Source organism: Triturus cristatus, chromosome 9 (assembly GCF_964204655.1).
Source record: "Triturus cristatus chromosome 9, aTriCri1.1, whole genome shotgun sequence".
In the NCBI taxonomy this organism is placed as follows: domain Eukaryota; kingdom Metazoa; phylum Chordata; class Amphibia; order Caudata; family Salamandridae; genus Triturus; species Triturus cristatus.
Genome location: NC_140592.1, coordinates 457,697,769 through 457,716,171, shown reverse-complemented (window position 1 = coordinate 457,716,171; position 18,403 = coordinate 457,697,769). Strand labels below are relative to the sequence as shown.

At 46.2% G+C, this 18,403-nt stretch overlaps 1 protein-coding gene and 1 long non-coding RNA gene across 8 annotated transcripts in view; one reads left to right on the top strand and one right to left on the bottom strand.

Annotated features, from left to right (window-relative positions):
* LOC146798137 (uncharacterized) overlaps nucleotides 1-18,403 on the bottom strand; it is a 271,358-nt gene that overhangs the window by 50,831 nt on the left and 202,124 nt on the right. For all 5 annotated transcript variants that reach the window (XR_014969112.1, XR_014969114.1, XR_014969111.1 and 2 more), the window contains one exon: nucleotides 13,177-13,263. Coding sequence is in view for 1 of the 5 variants with exons in the window: in XM_085627935.1 (XP_085484061.1) it covers nucleotides 13,177-13,263 (87 nt within the window). In the remaining 4 variants the exon portion in view is untranslated. The remainder of the gene's footprint in view (nucleotides 1-13,176; nucleotides 13,264-18,403) is intronic.
* The window catches only part of LOC146798138 (uncharacterized), a 155,049-nt gene continuing 142,445 nt past the window's right edge, over nucleotides 5,800-18,403 (top strand). For all 3 annotated transcript variants that reach the window (XR_014969117.1, XR_014969116.1, XR_014969115.1), the window contains exons 1-2: nucleotides 5,800-5,875; nucleotides 8,285-8,412. This is a non-coding gene — a long non-coding RNA (uncharacterized LOC146798138). The remainder of the gene's footprint in view (nucleotides 5,876-8,284; nucleotides 8,413-18,403) is intronic.

The window sequence follows — 18,403 nt, the reverse complement described above, 5'->3', positions numbered from 1 at the left end:
ATCCCACCCTCCCCCATGTTGCTTTGTTGCTGGCCCACTGCCTCCCAGTGTTGCTAATGCTCCACCCCACTTTAAAAAAAAAACACTTTTGCACGTTTTATTATCTTTTTAGTATTAGCAACTAAAAAGACAAGCATTTGCAATGCAATGTCTCGCATTTGCGAGAGTTTAACCTATTAAAACAGATAAACAAAAATCATTGTCATTTACAATACCAAGAGGTTAAACTCTTGCAAACGCAAGACCTATTGCTTTGCTTCATAGTTGTAGCGGAAGAGAGGGAGCGAACGGGGAAGAGGAGGAGTCCGCTGCAGTGAGCCGCATCGATTAAAAGAAAGACACGGCTCGCAAAAGTCTATTTTTTCAATAGTGTAAGATTTTGCTAAACAGTGCAGCATGCCGCCTGTGGCACGCTGCTAACTAAAACCTTACAACTTTGAAAACACAGACTTCGGCAAGCCGCGCCTTCCTTTTCTTTGTCGCGGCTCGCCGAAGTGTGTTTTTCAGTGTTGCAAGATTTTGGTAAGCAGCGCAGCATGCCGCCTGTGGAGCGCAGCTTACTAAAAGCTTACAATATTGAAAAAATAGATTTTGGTGGGCTGAGATGAAGAAAAGAAATACAGGCTCGCCAAAGTCAATTTTTTTTACTAAGGTAAGGTTTTGGTAAGCAGGACAGCAGGCTGCCTGTGGCGCGCTGCTTACTAAAAGCTTACAATATTGATAAAATAGACGTGGGTGAGCCGCGACTTTCTTTTCCTCGTGGTGACTCGCCGAAGTCTATTTTTTCAATATTGTAAGATTCTGGTAAGCAGCGCAGCACTCCGCTTGTGTTGCTCCGTAGGAGAAAATCATTAAAGAAAATAGTGCTGACAGACTGTTAAGAAAACATACGTGTAACTAGACAAGTAAAAGAGCCAGTCCTCATGGGAGGTTACAAATGTAGACAAGGCAGTACTAAGGTGGGACTAGCAAGCCTATTATCGAATCAGAAGCCAACATGTACAAAGGACAATGACACAAGCCAATAAAAAATATGGGCGGAGCTTCAAGACCATACCTGAATAAATCATGCCTTGCACAGCAGCGCTTGCCAAGGCTCGACCTAAATTATTATTATTTTTTTAAACAACCATGTAATTTTGTTATTACATGCATGCCTGGTGCATGCGCCAACAAAGTGATGCAGGCGGCTGCATCAAAGTCTTTTTTTGTCACTGCACAACATCACGAATGCTGTGCAGCATGGCCATAAAACATTGGCTAAGCCAATAGGTCACAAAGGCGAGACCTACTGGCTTTGTCAATTCTTGTTTTTCACATCTGTCAATCAGCCCAAAACCATCTTCTCCTCATTCCTTTTGTTCAGTGCCCCTTCCTCCTCCATCGCTTTGTCTACTTTCATCACAGGGTACTTTCCATATCGGTCTATGTGCACTGCCTCTCCTTTCTCTGTACTCAGTATGTCCTTTCTTCCATCTTCCTTTCTCACTCCACCCTGTCACTTTTGTCACCCTTGCCTACTGATTTATTGATGTTTCCTTTCCCCACGCCTTCAAAAACCTTAGTCCTTCCCTCCATTCCATCTTTTTCATCATAATGTTAATTACCCTGCTTCCATTTCAGTCATTCATTTCTTCCTTTTCTCTACATGCCTCCCGTTCAAGCTCTTCTTCCCTATGGGAATTGCAAACATCTATTTGACCTGGGCAGTGGGCAAACTCCGCTCGAATCATTGTAATGTAGGAAAATTGGGGAAGGAGGTGCTTCTTTCCCAGTATTATGACTTTTGCCCTGGTCTTAAAAAAGGTGGCCCCATTTACAAAAATAAAAGAAGCGCCTTTCATTCTGGCCACAGCCCTTCGTGAAGATTTACTGTACCATGTGCGAAAGGCCCGAAACCAGGGGGAATTGTAACTGGATTTTATATAGCGCTTACTACCCCTGAAGAGCTGCTGCAGTGCTTTACAAAGGGCAGCACTCTGCTCCGGAACCCAAGGTTAGTTGTTAGTTCAGTGTTCCGGCATACATACCAATGGACCCGAATCTGACGGGAGACTCCGGATGAATATATGTCGTTACTACGCATTCCGTTGCAACGCATGCCTTTACCACGCATGCGTTACAACAGAATGTTTTTCTTCGCATTGCCTTTACCTCGATTTTTCCTTTACCCCGCTTTTTCTTTTTTGGGGGGGGGGGAGAACCCCCAAAGCCCCCTTCCTCCTTTTTTAGGTCGAGGACTACCGGTCTGCCGAAGGCAGAACCGGAAGTCGAGATTTAATGTTTCCTAGAGTGGCTCCTTAGCCCGCCTCTCTTTTTGCCTCTCCTCCATTGGCTGGCTTCCTAAACGGAGGCCCGCCATTGGAGGAGAGAGCCGTCCCTCCAAATAGGCTCCGTCTTTTTCAGATTCGGGGGCGTGTTCCTTGCTGTTCTTTCCACTTTTTAGCCACGCCCTTTTAGAACAGCAGGAACACGCCCCCGAATCCGAAAAAGTTTCGGAGCTTCCATCCGCCATTGTTTTGCTGTCCTCTGGCCGTGAGGATCTTCGTGCTGTTGTGAGTATAGTTGGCGGCGCTGCCCTTCGTGCCTTGGACGCCTTTCCCCCTTGTTAGACTCTCTCTGTAGGTGGGGCCCCTTACAGCTAGTAATCTCACCCGGCCTTGTTTAGCATTCAGATTTTGTTTCCTCTCATATCCCCTTTTATAGTGCACACTACTGAAGACGTGAACAGCTTACAAAACTGAGCACAGTAACTCCAAACGTTCAGATGGTGAAGAGATCAGAGAGATCTGTAAGCCTTTCAGCCTGCGCAAGCTCGAAACGGAGCTGTAGTATTTACAAATGAAACAATTTCCACACAAAACTTAGCTGCGCCTTTAAAATCATGCATCGCTTAACAGTTGCACTTGTATGACTGCTCGTAGATTGAAGCTTTACAGAGACAGCCTCTGTTTGCACACCTGCATCCTACGCTGCTTCTCTGTAGAAAGGTGTTAGAGGCAGGGCCCATCCCCCAGCAGAGTTAAGAGAACGCGGGTCTCTTGCGATGCTAATTGTCCCTTTGTTATGCGAAGAGATGCATTTTCATCTCCAGTTCGGCGGCATCCTGAGGCCATGCCCTGAGTTTCCTCTCAAAGCAGGGAGTGTTCACAGACGCTGTTGAGAAAGGCCTCACAGATTTTAGAATCATGCCAAACAAGCGCACCTCTCTTTTAAGGCCTGATGACTTAATCAGTTAACCTCCAAGTGCCTAAAATAAACAAAAAATGAATGTGTCCGTGTGTAATGTTACACAGGCTACATACAGTTTTGAAGACACAATTGGGATGTGCAGAATGAAACAGGCGTACCTTTTGTTTTATCAAGTGTATATATGCATTTTTTTTATTTCTGTTGAGTTTAACATAGTCTTGCGCAAGCTTTTGTGCTGCACCGCAGAGCGAGCACCTGCCTCTGTGGGCCTGCAGTCAATAAAGAATCCCTATTTACCCCATATTTATGTCAGTTACTACATTATTTTCAGACAGTACAGCTCAGAAATAGCAGTCAAAGGTTGCCTAGTTTTGTTTCTGACCTTTGTTGTCTAAAACTAAAGCACCAATTTAGAGAAATATCATGATACTGTTCCAGCAGCTAAATAATTCATAGTTAATATTTAGCTGCTTAACAGAGTACCGGGAAGTTGTATTGGGTACCTATTTCTAAAGCAGGAGGAGCGGTCTCATTGGATACACAATTGTGGCACACCTGCTCCCTGGCATAAGTTTTGTGCTCACACAATAAATAAGAGTACATACAAAATCAACACAACTATAAGGTGCACTGCAATTGCGTCTATAACTATAATTGGGGCTCAGATCAAGACATGTGGGGCTATGTGTATATTACCTGTTGCGACCAGCACACAACACTGCAATATCAGAGTATGCGTCACAACTTGTGGGTTCATGAAACAGGCATGTACATAGTCAAAGAGTGATTGGTTCTAACGTCTCGCTGCAATCTTATGCCAACATTGATTTTTAAAGGGGCAGAGATTATGGAAGAATATAAATGGCAAATAGTCTCTTTATACTCATAAAGAATGTAGTTTTCTTATTCTCCGCCCTCTGTGTTCATAATTTCTAAAATAAGAACAAGAGTTGTAGTTGAAAGCATCAAACAAAGGAAAATAAATTACTTTCAGGGTATCGCCTTTTCCTGCTTCTTTTTTTAATATAGCATGGACAACAGAGAAGCATGTTTAATTTTTCAAGGTGTAAATACAGGCCCTCAAGAGCAACTGGTCACAAAGGGAAGTGCAACTGTCTACCCATCCAGAACTGGTGTGAAGCAAACACAGTACCGAGGTGTCTAGCACGGCCCTTTAATGAACTAACAAAACGTTTTAGAGTCCTAGGGCCTAGTGGTTTGGGAAGTAAGTTATTATGCTGTAGCATTTGTATCAAATTTTGATGCAAAGGTTTTTTTTGCACAAAAGTTGATCAGCACTGCTCATTTGAACACTTTAGATAATGAAGCATTGCATAGAGTTGTGGAAACATTCATGTCAAATGATAATAAACATTGGTCTCACGTGGTAAAGCTGAGGTATAAACAGTAGTATTACACTACCCTATGATGCTCAGCAGTTTTACACTTGGAATATCAAGGCACCAAGCTCCTAGTACAATAACAGACTACCACACTTTTCTTCCGTGGTTCCACAGAAATCGTATAACAATCTGTGGCCACAGGGTAAGTCAGTCTTATTGCCGGATCTGGTGCTATTTGACAAGCACTCATAAAATATTTTAACCTTCCCAAAAATCTTTGTAGGTTTTCCTGAGGCTCTCACATTGGAAGCTATGTGGTCACAAACTAAACTTTCAAAGACCCCTAGTGCCTGCAAGAGCCAGCTTTTATTGCCACATGCAAGTATTGCCATGAAGATTTTGCATCATATTTAAATAAAAAGCTGTGCTGAAGTTCTGTGTAGAATTTGGTCTTTGGAATTCTTAAGAGTCTGTTCAAGGACCAGCTCACAACTGAGTATTGGCTCATGATATAGCGGCCTCGAATGGGTGCAAAAGACCCGCTGATGTGTTCAAAATTGTTAATTTGTGCATTAGATTGATGAAAAGTATACTATCTTGCACTACTTTGGAAACAAAAGTGTAAAGCTTGCAGTATAGCAATAAGCAGTTATATCTGATTATATACTTCACTATACAGTACATTCCTTCAAATCGCTTTAAGTGCAACAGCATCTCCCAAACTAACCTGCTGGTCATTAAATTGAAATGGGCAAATGAAAGGCTTTGTTAATCAGATGTTTGTCGTAACTTTATACTAAAAAAATGCTTAATTTCCATTTTATAAAGAAAATCAAGCCATTGCAACAAGCGAAAGGCAAAATATATTCCCTCATCACATGATAACATAGAACTTGCAGCTGCAATAGAACTATTAGCATACATGGTAACTTTTTCTGCATACACATTCTTGTAACCAATCCCCTCAGCAAGTAGGTTGATCTAACCATGCATCTAGGTTCCCTTTTGCCCGCCTCTAACCCCCATACCCCTGGCAATCAAGCACAGCCCAAAAATCAGTTTCCTCCTCTTCTAGCCAGACAAGCCTTGTGCTGTAGGTGGTGCTGAAGTCATCCTCACCCCCAAGTCCTAAACGGAGGCCCGCCATTGGAGGAGAGAGCCGTCCCTCCAAATAGGCTCCGTCTTTTTCAGATTCGGGGGCGTGTTCCTTGCTGTTCTTTCCACTTTTTAGCCACGCCCTTTTAGAACAGCAGGAACACGCCCCCGAATCCGAAAAAGTTTCGGAGCTTCCATCCGCCATTGTTTTGCTGTCCTCTGGCCGTGAGGATCTTCGTGCTGTTGTGAGTATAGTTGGCGGCGCTGCCCTTCGATGAGCAGGGATCCGCACCGTGCCTTGGACGCCTTTCCCCCTTGTTAGACTCTCTCTGTAGGTGGGGCCCCTTACAGCTAGTAATCTCACCCGGCCTTGTTTAGCATTCACGCGAAGCTCCGAGGGCGTTGCGTGCGGCGCCGGGCTCGGGAATCCTTAAGTCTTGACCAGCAGTTCATCTCATATGGCACATATTTCCGTTTTACTCCCATCGGTTTCGAGCTTTAAATGATCAGAGGGCGGGCGGCATTATCTGTGTACTCAGCTGGCATTTATCATAGCTTGTGGTGTTGGTGCTTGCAGTATTACATTGTTTACAGATAGCGCTCCATTCTACATCCTGCGTTTCCAAGTGCTGTAAACATCAGCTGTTCTTGCCTTGTTTAGCATTCACGCGAAGCTCCGAGGGCGTTGCGTGCGGCGCCGGGCTCGGGAATCCTTAAGTCTTGACCAGCAGTTCATCTCATATGGCACATATTTCCGTTTTACTCCCATCGGTTTCGAGCTTTAAATGATCAGTGGGCGGGCGGCATTATCTGTGTACTCAGCTGGCATTCATCATAGCTTGTGGTGTTGGTGCTTGCAGTATTACATTGTTTACAGATAGCGCTCCATTCTACATCCTGCGTTTCCAAGTGCTGTAAACATCAGCTGTTCTTGTTTTCCGATGTAACTTGCATACCTTGTTAGGATAGAAGGCTGAGTCGGCTTTGGTAGGATTTAAGTCTTGACCAGCAGTTCATCTCATATGGCACTTATTTCCGTTTTACTCCCATCGGTTTAGCACTAGTGTTCTTAACAGAATTAAAAGCTTACCCGCTTATCATGGTGCTGGAAAGTGAACGAATCTCTTCCAGACTAGTGCACATGTTAAGTGCCTGTGTTAGTCTAGTGCCATGGAACTCTCAGGGGAGACACGTTTCTGAACGCGTAGCCTCCTTCATCTACGTTACTTTACAGTACTTTGTGCTCCAGTGGAAGAGAGGGCGCTGGACGCTGGTTCAGCATTGTTTCTCGGCGCTTTGGCGGTATGTCAGAACACCGAGGCTAATAATATAGACATGTATTGACCCCCACGAGATCGACGACTATTATATGGTTCGGATCACCATACTTGTGGAGTGAAGAGTCACTATTTTACCTCTCCGGTGAGGGAGTGGCCGCCTGGCCATTGGAAGGATGACGTGCGTCAGCCTCTGCTCCCCAGAGAGTCTCTGTACCCCCAGCCAGCCTCTGTAGATGCAGTACCCAGCCAGTCAGCACGTCCCTGCACCCTCAGCCAATCTCAGCGCTACCAGTCTCTGTACCCAGCCAGTCTCTGTACCCTGCCAATCTTTGTATTCGAACCAGTGACCGCATTCCCGGCCAATTCTCGTAGCCACAGCCCTGCGATTCTTCAGCACAAATATAATGAAGTCCATGTTCTCCACTTTAGAACACAATTAAAAAGTAAATGTAAGTACTGTAACACTTATTTGTATTTGTGAATGAGCTCAGAGCAAATGCACTTTCAACTACTTCTCTCTCTAAAAAGATCACTACCTCACTCTCTCACTCCCTCACTCTCTATATCACAACTTCACTCTCTCTCTAACTCACTACATCACTCACTCTCTATCTCTCTACCTCACTCTTTCTATCTCACTAACTCACTTTCACTGTCTCTTTCACTACCTCTCTCTATCTCACTACATCACAACACCACTCTGCTTACATCTCACTACCTCACAACATCCCTCTCCCTCACTACATCACTGTTTCACTACCTCACTCTCTCTCACTACATAACTCTCTCTACCTCACTACTCCACTCTATCTCACTACCTCACTACTTCTCTCTCTCAAAACATCACTACCTCACTCTCTAGCTCACACCCTCACAACTTCACTCTCTCACTCACTACCTCAATCACTCTCTATCTCACTACCTCACTCTTTCTATCTCACTAACTCACTTTCACTCTCTCTTTCACTACCTCTCTCTCTATCTCACTACATCACAACATCACTCTATGCTTATATATCACTACCTCACAACATCCCTCTCCCTCACTACCTCACTCTCTCTATCTCACTACCTCACTCTCTATCTACCTCACTCTCTATCTCACTACCTCACTCTCTATCTACCTCACTCTCTCTCACTACCTCACTCTCTATTTCAATACCTCACTCTCTCTCTCTATCTCACTACCTCACTCTCTCTCTGCTAATGCAATAGGTATCACATATGCAAAAAAAGCTAATGCCAATAGAAATGACAATGCCATTTATTTAGGGATACAAAAATGATAAAAAAATAATGAGCAATACCAATAGCTCTACCTATAATATTGCCGAGACCATTGCATTGTAAATGCTTGTTTTTCCTTTTTCTTAGGTCTTCGCCGACACTAAAGAAGGAGTGACGCTTTTTTTTCGGATGAGGAAGACGTTGTTCCGTGATGACGTTGCTTGCGTGGTAAAGACGTTGTTGAAGCAATACGCGTTGTGAAGACGTTTTACGAGGTAAGTGTACCGTTGTAAACGTAACGCGTAGAAAATGCTTCATGGTAAAGGCTGTTTCCCACTCCGGATTTGTGCAGCACAAAATGGCTTCATTTTAGCTGTATCCCGCCTGAAATTGCCTCTGCGGCTATATAGAGTCAAAGGGGTAAATACATTCTCATAGTTTTGTTCTCAAAATCTCCCACTTATTTGTTCTAAAATGTTGTCATGTATGTCTCGGTCACGTTATTTTGTGTCCTGTGCTTAGTCCTGCGCACTCAAGTAAACCATTCCTTGCAGTCATTCCAGTTTCTTTATGGTGGGCTAATTTAATAGAAGACTGCTAGTGAGAATGGGTGGGAAGGGCAGTAAGAAGAGGGAGAAATGGAAGGGGGAGGTGGTATTGTAAAGGTAAGGAAGAAAGAAAAGTTGCCAGTGTCGTGAAAGAAAAGAGAGAAGGGGTAAGGGGGAAACGAAGAGGTGGAGAGATTCTAAAAGTGGCGCAAATTATTGATAAATGCCGGTAAGGGGTGCGAGGCGCGAATGTTATTTCCGAATATTAAGGTGGTTGCTGAGCTCTTCTAACGACAATTCTAAGCGCTTGAAATTGTGTTTTTTATTAATACAATTATGTGCATTTAAATTCCAGGTCCTGTTTGGAGAGCAGTAAAATAGACCGACAAACACCCCCACCCCTTTCCCCAAAGAACAACGTATTTCCGTTTAAAATTTGCAAACTTGGTTGAAACTACTAGATTTTTTTTTCTTTTCAGGGCTGCAGCCAGATACAGAGGGAGGGGCAGCTGGGAGAGGGCGCCTTACTGTTCTTGCCAGCCTTAGAAATCGTGAGTCGCTACTATTTGGAACGAAACCCTCAAGTTTCGCAACCTCGTTAAGGAATACAAAATTTAACAGAAAGAAAAATACACATTATTCCGAACATTTTACAGATAATGGAGGGATGCGCTCAACAATGGTGAGTTGGCAAGTGACCCCGAAGAGTCTCTCCGCTGGGATGCAATAAACAGCCTGGAATGAGGGAAACCACAGAGCGAGGGTAGGAGAAAAGGGCGGGAGGCCCGGGGGAGGGTGCTGCAGTCTTCCCACTGTCTCTGATTCGCCTCAGCTCAGCAGCACTGACTGTGCAAACAGGGACTTTGCTTTTTATTTCGGGTTTCACTGCCTCCCCGTTGGGTTGGGGGCGGTGAGTGGGGCATGCCTGGTGACTCACTAACACATTGCTACTAATTCACAGCTGAGAGCTTCGTTGCCAATTTTTTTTTTATTCCGTACGTTTGCCGTCCCTGTGCGGGGGCGTTCTTTTTATGTTAACCTCTAGTTACCAGGTCGTTGTTTTGAATGCAGCTCGGTCGTCGCGGAACACCATTCCGTCGTTTCTGTTTGGTGGACTGCGGTTTCCAAGAACTCCTGCAGTCTCGTGATAGGTGTCAGTGGCTCTTACGGACCGGCTGATTTCCGCTTGCACGCGGAGCGACATGTGCCGTATCAGAGAGGCGAGACGCAAGTCCCAGGGTGACGTACACCTTCTTATAAGGAAAGCCTTGGCAGAGCTCACAATTTTTTAGGAGTGGGCACCGAGAACCAAACTTACCGTACCGTTCAGCGAGTCTACAGGCTGGAGTGCGTCACTTCTTGCACACCCTCTGCAGGAGGTGGGCGAGCCAACAATGACCAGGGAGAGCCCAGACACTAGTGGGCTCTGGCTACAGCAGGCCGTGCACGGGCCGAGCCCTGACACAACTGGCATGCAAATCATACCATCATTTGTGTCCTTGTGTAACGTAACTGGTGCTCATGTAAAGCCCCCCCCCCCCAATACCTCCTCGGCGAGTTTGCGCTAGATAAATCTTCTAAAAAAAAAAGTAAAAAAAACACTGTTAGAATATGCTAGCCGTAAAGAATTTAAAGAAAGTCGTATTTATTTAAAGAAGAAGCTCCTTTAGTAATTTAACTATTTGAGAAGTATTAAAAGCGAGGGCTTTTAAACATGAACTGAGAAAGATTCTTGCCCCCACTCTGATGGCAATTGGTGAACGAAGAGGCAAGCAAGTCAGGGGCCATGTGTATCTTATCTGTGACCTAGGTTGTTATGATAGTTGGAGCACACGTATTTTAATCAATCAATCAGGGGAATTGTAAGCGCACTCCTCACCCGTTAGGGTCTCAAGGCGCGGGGATAAGCAACTCCGTTCAGTCGAAGTGCCAGGTGTTGAGTGTCTTCCTGAAGATGGTCAGGGAGGGGTCCACCTGATGTCGATCGGGAGCCCGTTCCAGGTCTTGGCTGCAATGTAGGAGAAGGCTCTTCCACCTGTTCTGGCTCTGTGGATGCGTGGGGTTTAGGCGAGGTCGCCGGGTCGGAGGTTTCTCTTGGGTAGATGGAAGGAGATTCTTTCGTTGAGGTGTTGGGGTCCGGTGTTGTGTAGGCTTTTGCAGGTGTGGGTGGGTATCTTGAAAGTAACTCTTCTCAACGGGGAGCCAGTGGAGGTTCTGAAGGTGTTGGGTGATGCGTTCATGTCAAGGGATGCCAAGTACGGGTCTGGCTGCGATGTTCTGTATGGTCTTGAGCTTTGGGAGTAGAGACTTGTTGATCCCGGCGTAGAGGGCGTTTGCGTAGGCGAGTCTGCTGGTTATGAGTGCGTGGGTGACAGTCTTTCTCGATTCGGGGGAAATCCATCTGAAGGTCTTTCGGAGGATGTAGAGGGTGTTGATGCAGCTGGAAGCGACGGCGTTGACCTGTCGGGTCATGGAGAGGAAGGAGTCGAGTGCGATGCAGAGGTTTCGGGTGTGGTCAGTGGGAGTCCTACCTAGGACAGTGGGCCACCAGGTGTTGTCACATGCAGAGGGGGAGGGCCTGAATACGAGGACCTCTGTCTTCTCCGAGTTGAGTTTCAGGCAGCTGCTGTTCATCCAGGATGCAACGTCCTTCATTCCTTCTTGGAAGTTGAGTCTGGTGGTGATGGGGTCCTTGGTGAGGGAGAGGATGAGCTGGGTGTCGTCGGCATAGGACACTATGCCGAGTCCGTGCGGTCTGATGATGGCGGCCATGTAGATGTTGAAGAGCGTGTGGCTGAGCAACGATCCTTGGGGTACACCGCAGTTGATTTCCGTCGGTTCAGAGAGAAAGGGTGGCAGTCTGATTCTTTGGGTTCTGCCGGTGAGGAAGGAGCAGATCCAGTCGAGGGCGGTTCCCTGTATTCCAGTGTCGCAGAATCTGGCCTGAGTGTGCGGTGGGAGACGGTGTCGAACGCTGCAGAGAGGTAGAGTAGGTTCAGGGCCGCTGTGTGTCCTTGGTCGAGGAGCGTGCGGATGTCGTCTGTGGCGGTGAGTACTGCATTCTCGGTGCTGTGGTTGGTTCGGAATCCAGATTGGGAGAGGTCGAGGATGGAGTTTTCTTTGATTAATTTTGTTACTTGTGTATTGATGGTCTTCTCTGTGACTTTGGCCGCGAAGGGGAGGAGGGAGATGGGACGGAAGTTCTTGAGGTCCGTGGGATCTGCTGAGGGATTCTTGAGCAGGGGTCTGACTTCTGCACGTTTCCAGTCATCTGAATAGATGTCGGTCTTGAAGAAGCGTTGACATAGTTCTGGAGCAATGGCGGTGGCGGCTCTGTGGAAGATGTGCGGCGGGCAGGGGTCCGTGGGGGCCCCTGAATGTATACCTTTCATATTCGAGGTGGTGTCTTCAGTGGTAACTGCGGTCCAGGAGGAGATGGTGGGCTGGCTGGCATTACTGGAGAGGGGAGTGGTATCGGAGTCGGGTGTCTGGTCACTGAAGTTGTCGTAGAGGTTTTTGATTTTCAGATAAAAGTAAGATCCAAGCTTGTTGCAGAGGTTGTGGGAAGGGGTGATGTCCTTGGTTTCGCTGGCAGGCGTGGTGAAGTCCTGGATGACACTTAAGAGTTCCTTGGAGTTGCTGGAGTTGGCGAGGATCTTGTTTTGAATGAAGGCTCTTTTGGTGGATCTGATGCGTTGGTGGCATTCAGTCATCACGTTCTTGTAGGAGGTGCGGTCTTCTGACGTTTTGCTGTGTCTCCAGTTCTTCTCGAGTCGTCTGCAGGTGCGTCTAAATTCTTTGAGGTCGGCTATGAACCAGGTGGCCTTCCTGGGGTGCTGTCTGTCGGGGTTACGTAGGGGTGCGGTCCTTCCTCTGGATCTTGTATCTGTCAGGGATAGCAGTGGCGATGTCGGGGGTGGAGGAGGCGTTGGGCCAGGTTTCTGTAAAGAAGGCAACATCTGGTGAGAGGGTCTCGAGGAGGTCCCAGATCTTTACGGCGTGCCTGTGCTGGGAGCGCACGTTGAGGAGGATGCAGTTTAGGGCTCCGGAGGTGTTGGTGTTCATTGTGGGGGTGGTGTCCGCGGGTGCATGGTTGGAGGCGAAGGTCTGGTGGCAGTTGTAGCAGGAGAACTGGCCATGGGTGGTGTTGGGAGTGGACAGCTAGCATTTGTTGTTCCTCCCTGGGTTGACTGCGAGGAGGACAGCAGGATCGTAGTGGTGTGTGGTCGGAGATCCGGGGGTTCTGGCGCTGGTTGTGGATGGGTGAAGACGGGCGACTGCGCAGCGGCCGCCAATAAACAGGGAAGGGACGTGCAGCTGGGAGACGGGAGCAGGGGGGGGGGGGGACGGAGCAAAAAACCAAAAAAAACCAAGGCACAATAATCAAAAATAAGCAACCAGAAGCAGGCACAGTCTCTAGTAAAAAACACAAAAGCAGCAGGAAAACGGGCACAATAACAGACATGGCCAGCAGCGGCCTCGAACACCTACCAGGAGGAGGTGAGAAGGGGTCAGCGGCGGCGTCAGAGACAGCGGAGCTGCTGGGGCGAGAGCAGGTCTCAGAATAGAGGGGCTCTCCTGTGTGATAATGAACGAAAAGGATATCAGGTGAAAAAGTATTTGTGTAGGATCATACAATTTAGTCAAGCAGGGATTGATCCTGGGGTTTTCAATTTCCCACCATGCAATTCAGCCATTAGATGACATCAAAGGTTAACATTTCTCTTTAATTCTTAGAGAATGAGATTAGAGCATACATTTTATTTTGAACAGTTTTACATAGGGCAAACCTTTACCTAGGTCCTAAGAGCTATTCACCAAAGATACAGACTGAAAAATGTTTTTTTCCTGGCACAATGACATTTGCCAGGATTCAAAGCTGGTTCCCCATGATAATAATGGTTGACATTTGTAGCCTTGAGGCTGCATCGCCTCCTGTGAAAGCTTGACTCGTTTTGGGCTCGATGTTTCAATGAGATCTTGAGTTGAGCCAGAGGCATTCATCTGAATCAAGTTTTCAGTGGCTCACCCACCTCTTGTACCTGCTGTATGAAAATCTCAAAGGCAACGTTATAAGCCTCAGTGCTTTTTTCAGCCATCCCTGGACATGCAGTGCATGTATTTTCATATGCTAGCAAACACAACAATATGATGGATGGAGTGCAGAAACATTTCAACCACTCATCCCCAGTCAAGAGCTCTGGGTTTAATCCATTATTCTTTTGCTCACTATGCCACCCCAGTTCAACCTAGCCATATGCAAATCAGTCTTGACCTTGCTCCTAATGGGAACAGTCCAGCCCGAACTGCCAGGTCAGGTCCTCCCTGAACCGGAAACAAGCATCCTGGGACCGGTTTCAGGGTTTCACCCCTTATCAGCCAGGCTAGCTTGAATCCAGTGGCACAGCAAGCAAGGGACCCCCATCTGGGATGCTTGTTTCCGGTCCAGGGAAGACTTGGCCTAGCAGTTTAGGCGGGACTGTTCCAATGGGGATCCGGGTAAAGACTGATTTGCATATGGCTGGGCTTAAACTGGAATGGCATGGGGAGCAAAAAATGGATTTAAGCCCAGATCTCTGTATTGGGGTGAATGTTTGACATTCTTCAACATTCTGTCCATCAATTGTTCTTTTTGCATTTTTCATATGCTAGACCTTTAGTTCGATAGGAAGTATCTCTGCTTTGTAGTACGGCCACACCACTTCCAATTCACCGGCATGACCTTGGGCCTGACACTGGTCACTCCAGTATTTACATAGGTTATATTGGTGGCTGGGGCACATCTTCTAGGGTCAGGAAACAAAATATTCTCTTACCTTGATAACTGGCTATTGAAGTCAAGCTTGTTATTATTATATTATTATATTTAAATTTATATGGCGCGACAGCTACCCGGAAGTTTCCCGGCGCCTACAGACACATGAATAAAAGAGGGGAGCAGTGGGTCAAAGCTCAGACATTGAATAACCACGTTTTGATGCTTTTCAGAAATTTAACCCTTTCAGTGCCACGCCCTTTCCCCCTCCTGTGCCGGGCGTTGCACTAGTGGGTGGGGTTCATGACGAGATAGTCTCGTCATGGGCACAGCGCAACCGTGCTCCATGACGAGACTATCTCGTCATGGGCACTGAAAAGGTTAAAATAATTTTGTTCAAAACGAAATGAGGGTGGAAGCGAATTCCATAGAGCCGGGGCCAAGTAGGCAAAAGACCGTCCGCCCATGCGGGCAAGTCTGAACCTAGGGACTACAAACTTTGCCTGACTTGATGATATGAGAAGGCGAGAAGGGGTGTACGGTTGAACTAGTGCATTAAGGTAGCAGGGGGCAGTACCGGCATTCATTCTGTGCATATAACAAAGGGCTTTGAATTTGGACCGGTTTTCAATCTTTAGCCAGTGTAAATCCCTGAGAGACCCAGTGATGGGAGCCATTCGAGGTAGCTGACGAAGGAGTCTGGCCGCTGAGTTATAGACCACTTGAAGCCTCCTGATTACATCCTTGTTGGCACCTAGATATAAAACATTACTGTAGTCCAATCTGGATACAATTAAGGCTTGAACCACAGTTTTTTGAGTCATAAGTGGCAGCATCCATAGCAAGTAGAGGCAACCTTGACCGCTTGTTGACGCATGGACAATTGTTCATCAATAATAATGCCAAGGTTGCGAACAGATTGCGTAGGTAGGGGAAGGGAACCCATTTGCAGAGGCCAGTGCTGCGGGCTCCAGAGAGCTTTGTTTCCACCAAAAATTAAAATCTGTTTTTCCTCCATTCAACTTTAACTTATTAGTATGCATCCATCCAGCAATTTCATGTAAACCTGATTGAAGAGAAGATACCTTCGAAGAGTCTTTGGTAGATAAAGAAAAGATAAGCTGGGTGTCATCAGCCTAGGAATAAATAGTTAGCCCAGCCTCTTCTGCTAGGGACGCTAGAGGACTGAGGTAAATATTGAAGAGCAATGGGCTTAAGATTGATCTCTGGGGCACTCCATAGGGGGAGTTATGGGATCTGGAGCTGGCTGTTGGGGAAAAAACCTGAAACGTTCGGTTAGTGAGGAAACTCGCCAGCCAGTTCAAAGCAGAGCCAACAATGCCCTTAGATTGTAAAACTTGAAGAAGGGTCTTATGGGATACAGTGTCAAAAGCGGCACTCAAATCTAATAATATGAGGGCCACTGTATCTCCCTTATCCAGTCGTTGGCGGATAGTTTCTGTGACTCCTAAGAGCATCGATTCAGTGGAAAAGCCTGTTCTAAAGCCAGATTGGGATGGGTGCAGAATGTTTTGGGAGTCCACAAATAGTGTCAATTGGCGGTCAATGTATTTTTCTAGAACTTTGGAAAATGCAGGGAGCAATGAAATAGGACGGACGTTCGAGAGAATATCTGGATCAGCATTAGCTTTCTGCTGCTTCCAACAGTGAGGCATTAAGAAGTTCCATAATAAGACTAAGAATATGGGGGTCCAATTTTTATAAAACGGAGATAGGAAAAGGGTCCTTGGGGAAGCCAGATTTGATACTAGTTAATATATGATTAAATTACACATTATCAAGGGGTAGCCAGCTACTGAGTAAACCCTCAGAATTAGCCTCTTTGTTCAGTATGACAGGAAGAGAGGTGTAGTCAGATAGTAAGTTATTGGGCTTAGAAGGTTGATCTCCCTTAGTATCAAATTCCGAGTAAATTTGTTCAATTTTGTCAGTGAAGAATATCGCTAGATCTTCACATTGAGTTTCGGTTAATTCTGGAGGCTCGGGTTGGTGCGCACGCCCGACAGTTCTTGCACCATCTTGAACAAAGTTTTAGGATTGTTTTCAGACAGCAAGATGTTATTGTTTATGTATTCGGCGCGCGCAGCTCTACTAAGTGCCTGGTAATCTTTGATGGCCTGTTTGTTAACCTGTTTCGCAGCCGGAGCATAAAGTTTTCTCCAGTGTCTCTCCAGCGTTTTACACTTAGATTTTTCTGATTTGAGCTTATCGGAGAACCATGGGGCAGGAGGGCGATGACTATGAGTTTTATTCCTAGAGAGAGGAAGGCATCTGTCAATGGACGATATTAGCCAGTCGTGAATAGCATCAGCGTCTGAGGTGCTAACTATATTAATGGCCAGTCTAGAGTTCAGAAAGTGAAGATTAAGATCGTCAACGTTGAGTTTTTTCCAGTTTCTAGACCCAGATTTACCTACTGTGGAGGATGAAGGCACATGCCCCTTCACCTGTTTAAGCTTAAAATCAACTAAAAAGTGATCAGACCATAGCAAGGGAAGGGCTGTCTGACAGGTAATATTTGCTAAATTAGAGAAGACAGGATCAAGTTGGTGGCCTGCCTTATGAGTGGGGCCAGAGTTATATAAGGTAACGTTTAAGGCAGCAAAGTCCGCAATTAAAGTGGAGCTAATAGAGCAGTTAGGATCATTAAGATGAAGGTTTAGGTCTCCTAAGATTGAAACGTTAGTAGTTTCTAGTATGAGGGGAGCAATTAAATCAGGAAGCGCAGCTGCCCAACCGGCAGCCAGACCCGGGGGGCGATAAATCAGCGTCTCCGAGAAGGTGAATTGCAACGTGAGAGCAAGTTTAAAAAGGCTGGCTTCACAATTATTGATGGGAAGCACTTCCCATTTGCATGTAAAAATCTTTAAAAAAATAATTCCAATGCCCCCTCCCGTTTTATTCGCACGATCCAACCTAAGAATAGTGTAGTTGGGGGGTATAGCGGTGGCGATATCAGGTCCAGAACTGGCGTTAAGCCAGGTTTCGGTAAGAAAGATGGCATCAGGCTGGGAATTCAAAAGTAAATCATGAATATCTTCTTTATGTTTAGGAAGGGACCTGCAGTTAATAATGAAGAACAGGAATTCTTTAGTGGGCGTTTCCTTTTTATTAGCAGAAGTAGAAATATTTAGGGCCAATAAGGGGGATGTGTTATTGTGCGGTCCAGAGGAAACAGCGATGCCACAACTACGGCAAGTAGAGGAGAAATTATCAGGTGACAAAATTGCACAATTGTGTCGCCGCTTAGGGCGCAGGGCAAAAAGGTCTTCTTGAGAGTATAGGCAGTGATCTTTATGAATTTGCACAGGGGTTGTGGCCCTTGGCCCCGATCGGGCACGGACGGGCGTAGACAGGCTTGCCTTCGGTGCACCGCTGGCGCGCCCGCTGCATGCGTCCGCTGCGCGTAGCGTCCCTCATAGCCTTAAGTAATGAAGATAGTGTGCAGCCTCCGCCTCCCAATCACCTCTAACCCGGAAATGACAATATCTGCCGCTTTCACTCCCTCCACACAATCGGGAAAACCCATGGTGGACCGGGGAGTTGGCGGAATCAAAGGGTGTCCGAGATGCAGGTAAGGAGCGAAATGTGCAAACTGCAGTTTAAACGTGCAAATTAGCTTTAGCAGAAGAATACAAAACAATTAACATCAGGTTTAAAAATAGAGCGTTAGAAAATGCGTGTATTCAGCTTCGATTTAGATAATTACTGTCAGGTAAGGAAATCGCTATAGCGCTAGCTAATGTCTTTCAACGCGCGTTCCGTCTTAGCTCGGTTAGTCTTGGACCACCTTCCGACAACTGTCTTATAACTGTCTACTCTGGGATTTTGCATCAAGGAGCCAAGTCCCATCTTTGAACATCCCTTTATCAAGGCTATTCTGTGTACAATTGCCTTTCCACCACTGCAGAGAGTCCAGGATATTTGGGCTAGGATTGTGAT